The sequence below is a fragment of the Drosophila elegans genome, unplaced genomic scaffold, assembly GCF_018152505.1.
Source record: "Drosophila elegans isolate 14027-0461.03 unplaced genomic scaffold, ASM1815250v1 contig_183, whole genome shotgun sequence".
Lineage (NCBI taxonomy): Eukaryota > Metazoa > Arthropoda > Insecta > Diptera > Drosophilidae > Drosophila > Drosophila elegans.
Genome location: NW_024545550.1, coordinates 11,134,319 through 11,140,937, shown reverse-complemented (window position 1 = coordinate 11,140,937; position 6,619 = coordinate 11,134,319). Strand labels below are relative to the sequence as shown.

Sequence of the window (6,619 nt, the reverse complement as noted above, 5' to 3'; positions counted from 1 at the left end):
CAGCGAATTTGATTGCGGTGCAAAACTTTATTCAACATACTATATAATCCAATATCAATAATTCACAAGTGCAAGTGCAAGTATTTCCGATTCGATAAGACAACGATAAGATCGTGGATCTTGTGGTGGAATCATTCCAGGACTCCTCATTCTCACTTGAGATGAATGAAATGCCAAGTGTCGACTGCAACAACAAAAAGGGACATGGTTTGTAAAGAGGTTTATTTCAAAATCACATTCAATATATATACATATGTACAACGATTAACAAACGCAAGCCAGCCAATTACAAGTATTTGGGTTATAGCAGTATTTACAGCGTGGGGTAATTTTCAGATTTTGGTTGGTAACTGGACATATTAAAGTAACTATTAGTAAGCATGCAGGCTGTGTTTGTGTAACCAATTTGTTTGCAAGTTTCTGGTTAAAGCAGGTGTTGGAGTAGCGTGGTTTTTGGTTGGGATCGGGTGAAGCGGCTATAAGCTCGATCTAACATAGTGAACCTTACCTGTATCGGACACCTCCTCCACCTGGCCGCCCTCGGGGGCCTCGGCCAGCAGCTTCTCGGCCTCCTCCTTGGCAATAACGTGCTCCGAATTGCGATTCGAGATGTTGGTACTGCAAAAAGGTTTTGTTAAGCTAGCTATTTTATGTGACTATCAAAGGACATGGCACCCACGTAGAGATTGAGCTGGAAATGCCGCTCTGGTGCACCAAGTTCTGCCAGAATTTGTGGGTCTCGGCAATGATGGTGGTGGCAAATTCGGCATTCTTGGCATCGCCATTGAAGGCAAACTGGTTCTCCGGCTTGCCATCGGGGATCTTGTAGATCTGGAGGGGATTATAAAAGAGTTAAAGGGAGGATGTCTTGGAAAGAGAATGTAAATGCCCACCTTGAACCACTCAACGGTGGCGCGCAAAAGGCCCGGGAAGTACTGGTCCACATCGGCAATATCGTTAACCTTGGAGGCCAGTGGATCATTGACATCGATGGCGATGACCTTCCAGTCGGTCTCGCCCTCGTCAATCAAGGCAATGGTGCCCAGCACCTTGACCTTCAGCACATCGCCGCGCTTGGCCACACGGTAGCCGATCTCGATGACATCGATGGGATCGTTGTCGCCCTTGCAGCCGGTGGAGGGCTCGATGTGGTCGGGGTTCTCCCAGGTCTGGGGCAGGGCTCCGTAGTTCCAGATGTACCCCTTGTGCGGGAAGCAGTTGGCCACGAACCGCAGCTTGCCCTTCTTGATGTCCTGCTTGATGGGATTCAGCGGGGTCTTGAGGCTAATCTAGGGGGTTGGTGAACATGCAATAGTTGAATTACCAAGTGCTATTGAACTTGAACTGGAGAAAGTTCGAACGTACCTCCATCTTGGCGTTGGTCCAACGTGGCACCTCCACAACCATGTTGTATATGGTCTTCTCCTCGTTGGCATACAATGGAATGTCGTGCATCGGCGAGATGACATTGCCGCACTTGTTTTCTGTGGAGAGTGGCCAGAAATTAGTAGTTACAATTGATATATAGATGACAGCTGGGGCACGCCATTTGATTGATAGTGCTATGGTCTAGACAAAGGTCACAAATTTCTTGATTGGTCTACTGAATTTTGGCCCCCCAATTACGATATCAGCTATATGGAAGCTATAATAAACAAAGATAAGGCGAAACTCTTGATATTTCCGCCAGTTCCGCCGCAAAGACAAATCATCGTCTGATAGTGCTGATAAAGCGACGAGTTAACTAAGCAGAGTCCGGTTTGACTTGTTGCATAATCAGCCCGGCTGTGATTAACTTAGTTCCCGTGTTGTGACTGCAAAGGGTTCGGGCAATATGCAAATGCATGGCTGGGAAGCCAGAGGGTTATGCCGGGTCACATTGGACCCACACACTTTTGGCCTACTCACTGAAATACAGGCTGTAGCTCGGCGAATTCTTGGCGCCCTTCTCAACGGTTTCGTACAGGGCCATTTTTAATGGTTTCGTTCGCTTTTGCTCAACCTGAATATGTCTGAAAGTGCCGGTAAAAGCCGCTGATGAGTTTGGAATCAAGCCGGAGGAACAAGCAACCGCACGTGAAAGGCAAGATCTTGAAATTTTTGCCAACATTGTAGAGGTGGAAAAACTTCGATAGAAACTCCGAAATCATCGATGATTTTATAATATCGCTGTTATCTATGTTTGTCCGCCATTATCGATGTTTTGCCATCTTCAACGACATGATCTTGCACACTGTTAGCTCTCAACTCCAGTTGTTGCACAATTTCTGTTAAAATTCTTTATATCTGCTGAAATTCACTCATTATTTAACATCACTCATGTAGGAACGTAAAAATTATTTATATATTTAAACATGTAATTGAATACCCTTATTAATATTTGAGACCCTTCGTTGCCGTCAGCCCTGACAGTGTTGCCAGATTAGGGGTTTTCCCCTTGATTTACGGGTTTTTTAACGGTCTAGACGAAATTTTAGGGGGAAAAGCTTAGTGTTTATTTTTTATAGAGTTTAACAATTTAATACTGTGTGTTTTATTTAAAAAAAGAACAACATACATAATATATACAGAAGACTAAAAAATATCAAACACCAACTTTAACTTTGTTTAAATGTTTAATATGTTTTCATATCTCTCTACAAAATAATTTTCAAGGAAGAAATTAAATTTTTAAAATTTTACTGTGTGATGAATTTATGTGGAAATCGGGATTCTGCTGGATTATTTAGGGCGAAAGCAGATTTTTCATCTGGCAACACTGCAACCTCTATTTCAGAGTTTTCCCTTCAAGTTTTTCGTTGTGTGTGCGTGTTGCCTCGTGTTTGCGTTGCAAATATTCCATTTATTTGATTGATTTCGCTGGCCAAGTGCAGCACCGTATTCTAAGGAGTACCTGTGATAAGAAAAGAACCCGGCTGATTAACCAGAGAGCAGGCCTTGCACTTTGATTCCCCAGTGCCCTTGGCAACAAGTAATTTCCCCCCTTCCATATTCGCTGCAAAAGCTCTCGAGAGAAATGCAGAACGGAAAACCGAGATCCGCGGCCAGGCCGTCCACCCACTACAACCGTCGCCCCAGATCCGGAGTGCCCAACACCGCCACGGAGAACGCTGCGTCAGCGGCTGCGGTCAAGCCGGAGGCCATGGACAACCAGGTGGGCATCGACGACAATGCCTGTGTGGTGTGTTTCAAGAATGTGGACATCTACTCGATTGGGGACTGCGATCACCCGGTGTGCTACGAGTGCTCCACCCGGATGCGTGTCCTCTGCCAGCAGAACGAATGTCCCATCTGTCGCCACGTCCTGTCCAAGGTAATAGCTCTATTTCTGTAAAGATGAGCCCTTGTAAACATATCTTGACTTTCTCAGGTTCTGTTTACGCTAGAGAAGCTACCCTATCGCGAACTGGAGGCCAACAATCGCTCCGACTTCTACAGCAAGAAGTACCGCATCGGTTTCTGCAGCGCCGAGATTCAGCAGCAGTTCTTCAAGCTGCTCGACCATCCCTGCCCCAAGTAAATGCTCCAAAGCAGAACTTTTGTTCGAGTAGTGTGATTCCCCCTTTTTTTTTTTCTTTGTGTTGAAACCCAGATGCGATGCCCCCCCGTACCGCACGTTCCAGGGCCTGCGCAACCATGTGCGCAGCGAGCACAGCCTGCTGTACTGCGACCTCTGCGTGGAGACCCTCAAGATCTTCACGTTCGAGCGCAGGTGCTACACGCAGGCGGAGCTGCAGCTGCACAACAGCAAGGGCGATCCGGACAATCGCTCGCATCGCGGCCATCCGCTGTGTGAGTACTGCAAGAAGCGCTACCTGGACCGCGACGAGTTGTTCCGGCATCTGCGGCGTGAGCACTACTTCTGCCACTTCTGTGATGCCGACGGCTGCAATGAGTTCTACAACGACTATGCCGATTTGGCAGATCATTTCCGGCAGGAGCACTTTCTCTGCGAGGAGGGCAAGTGCGCCACCGAGCAGTTCGTCGGTGCCTTTCGAAATGAGATCGAGTACAAGGCGCACGTGGCCAACATGCACGGCAAGTCGCTCAACAAGCAGCAGGCCAAGCAGACGCGCACCCTGCAGCTGGAAATCACCTTGGGACCGCGTGGACGCAGCGGTCAGACGGAGCAGGGCATAGCCAATATGAGAGCGAGGTGAGCGGGTTGTCATTCAAAGCAAAGAAAAGATCTTTCTAAGCTCTGTTATCCTTGTAGAAACGATGAGCACAACGACTACCTGGACGATCTGCCATCGAGTAGCCAGCGTCATGTGAGCATCGATGCTGGCAACGAGGACCAGTTTCCCACTTTGAGGGGAACCGCCGCAGCTCCCAGCGTTTCCCTCGTGAGGCCGCCGCCGCCCTCGATGCGCAATCTCAGCGGCACCTCGGGACTTGCTCGGACCAAAGAAAACTTTCCGGCGCTTGGAGGGGGAAATGGTGGTGGCGTGGCCGGTTCCAGCGGTTCCAGCAGCCTCGCCGCCAGAGCTGCCCAGTCCCAGTATCCGGTGGCGGCGGTCTTTAAGAAGCCAACCGGTGCGGCGGCATCTGCCGGCAATCGCAGTACACCGTCCGGCAATGGAATGCTCTTGCATGTCTCCAATCGGCCAGCAGCTGTGGCCAAAAAGGCTGGCGCACCGCAGCTAGACTTCCCCGCCTTACCGGGCAAGGGCAACAAGAAGAACTTGCGCAATCTGGAGGAGGACATGTTGCCCAGCGGCTCTGCGGTGCCCATGACGAATATATCCGCTAAGCATCGGTCGCTGGCCGACGACTATGTGTCGGTGGCCAACCCGACCAACTTCCATAAGCTGCAGATGGTACAAAAGGAGGAGGACGAGGCCAAGGCGCGACAGGAGGCCCTGAAGAAGAGTGCTCCCAAGCTCACCGCCTCGGAGTTCCCCAGCCTGGGCCCGAGTGCCAGTGCCAGTGCCAGTGCCAGTGCCAGCAGTTCCGGCAGGGGCAACGCTCCGAAGCCGACTAATGGATCTGGCTCCTTGAACTGGTCCAAGCCAACGTCCGAGAAGAAGCTGCGTGAGCTGGAGAATCGCAAGTCCAAGGTGGCACCGGCACCTGTTTTGCCCACAGCCACAGCAAAGCCGGCAGCCAAGGCCACTAATAACACTAATAACAATGTCCAGGAGCAACAGGGAAACAAAAAAGATAAGAAAGCAAAGGATAAAAAGGGCAATCTGGAGAATCAGCCCAAGGGGGGCAAGCAAAAGGAGAAGAACAATAACAACGAACAAAAGTCGGGAGCCAATGGAGCTCCACCCACACCAATACGTGCTCCACCCGGCCTGGGATCTGGAGGAGCGCTCAAACCACCGCCCGGTTTCGTGTCCAATGTGACTGTCAACTCGGTGGCCAAGCTGCCCAACAATCTCACCTTCACCAGTTCGATGGGCGAGTCCTATGACATTGTACCTAGCCACTATACGTACATCGATCCACCAGATACCAGCTCCAGGAATCAGGTAAGGGAATATCTTTTTCAAAATCACACACACACACAGTTTCATTGACATTAACATTATAAATTTCTTGTAGAAATTGGTGGACGAGGTCATGGGCTTAATCCGAACCCCGCAGGCATTAGAAGTATTTCGCATACTGTCGTCCAAGTTCCGCGATGGATCCTGCTCTGGTCAATCCTATTACATGCACTGCCAGGACGTCTTGTTCGATTCGTTTTACAATCTGTTCCCGGAGCTGCTGGCCATGCTGCCTGACATAAGCAAGCAACAGGTTGGAGTTGTTGTTCTTTGTTTACAAACAGACTCTTTAATCTTCATACATTTCAGGAACTTTATCTAGTGCACAAACAGCATCTGAACAGCTTGTCGCCCGCCAAGCGCAAATCCGTGCCGTCACTCGAAGTGTGCAAGGTCTGCAAACAGGTCCTCATCCCCGCCGACTTGCAGGAACACCAGCAGGCGCATGAGCTCACCAAGAACTTCCCCGTGCTGGGAAGCACAGCCTCCAATACGCACCGCAACTGAGACGTCGTGTGGATCGCAGGACAACAAAAGCTTTATCCCATGTATATTTTCTATGTATATACCGTTTCAATCAACCAGAAGCAGGAGCAGAAGTCCATGTCCCCAGGTCATGTAGTGAGTGGAAATCCGAATGTGAACTAGCCGAACAAGTAGAACTACAATATATCACCCCACAAAACGAGCCGCAACGAAGCAATCTGTTCTATGTGACTTAGTCCGGTGGTTCAGTAGCATAATGAGCAGCCTGTTGGTGTGGGATGCGTTTTTAATATTTACGAGTGAGCTTGTGTTTAGCAAATGCCCGAAACCTAATAAAGTTCAAATCAATCACATTTTAGTTTTGTTATAAACCTGGATGACAATGGTCCTAGTCTGTTTTAGTTGTTCTTATCAAAAGGCAACATATGGTGGCCGTGAATTGTTTATCACCAAATGGAAATTGCTTGTTTAGAGGAGAAAAGAGCTGATTTACAATCAGGCATATGGAACGGTTTGCAAACTCCTATCTAATCAACATTGTGGGCCAAACTGTGGAGGCTACTATGTGCTTTTACTACTTCTGGTTATTTCAGTGAATTGAGAAATATGATTTAATTTGGACTCTAAACGGAAGCTTT

At 48.7% G+C, this 6,619-nt stretch overlaps 2 protein-coding genes across 2 annotated transcripts; one reads left to right on the top strand and one right to left on the bottom strand.

Annotated features, from left to right (window-relative positions):
- Nucleotides 1-7: 7 nt before the first annotated feature.
- Nucleotides 8-2,136, bottom strand: LOC108144599 (inorganic pyrophosphatase). Its single transcript, XM_017269605.1, has 6 exons — nt 1,909-2,136; nt 1,366-1,484; nt 894-1,289; nt 680-831; nt 509-618; nt 8-184 (listed from the first exon to the last, which is right to left on the bottom strand). Exons 1-6 carry the CDS (start codon nt 2,108-2,110, stop codon nt 153-155), a joined length of 1,011 nt encoding a protein of 336 aa, XP_017125094.1. The 5' UTR covers nt 2,111-2,136; the 3' UTR covers nt 8-152.
- Nucleotides 2,137-2,765: 629 nt separating this feature from the next.
- On the top strand, nt 2,766-6,334 carry LOC108144726 (E3 ubiquitin-protein ligase ZNF598). The gene is made up of 6 exons (XM_017269823.2): nt 2,766-3,313; nt 3,371-3,516; nt 3,593-4,156; nt 4,217-5,477; nt 5,551-5,748; nt 5,805-6,334. Exons 1-6 carry the CDS (start codon nt 3,017-3,019, stop codon nt 6,000-6,002), a joined length of 2,664 nt encoding a protein of 887 aa, XP_017125312.1. The 5' UTR covers nt 2,766-3,016; the 3' UTR covers nt 6,003-6,334.
- The last annotated feature ends 285 nt before the right edge of the window (nt 6,335-6,619 follow it).

What these genes read in the sequence shown, in the direction of transcription:
- LOC108144726 (XM_017269823.2), top strand. Translation starts at nt 3,017, where the DNA reads ATGCAGAACGGAAAACCGAGATCCGCGGCCAGGCCGTCCACCCACTAC. An exon ending in GTCGCCACGTCCTGTCCAAG is followed by an intron (nt 3,314 to 3,370) that starts GTAATAGCTCTA and finishes TGACTTTCTCAG; the next exon opens with GTTCTGTTTACGCTAGAGAA. An exon ending in ATACCAGCTCCAGGAATCAG is followed by an intron (nt 5,478 to 5,550) that starts GTAAGGGAATAT and finishes AATTTCTTGTAG; the next exon opens with AAATTGGTGGACGAGGTCAT.
- LOC108144599 (XM_017269605.1), bottom strand. Translation starts at nt 2,110, where the DNA reads ATGTTGGCAAAAATTTCAAGATCTTGCCTTTCACGTGCGGTTGCTTGT. An exon ending in CCACCGTTGAGTGGTTCAAG is followed by an intron (nt 832 to 893) that starts GTGGGCATTTAC and finishes AATCCCCTCCAG; the next exon opens with ATCTACAAGATCCCCGATGG. An exon ending in GGAGGAGGTGTCCGATACAG is followed by an intron (nt 185 to 508) that starts GTAAGGTTCACT and finishes TTGTTGTTGCAG; the next exon opens with TCGACACTTGGCATTTCATT.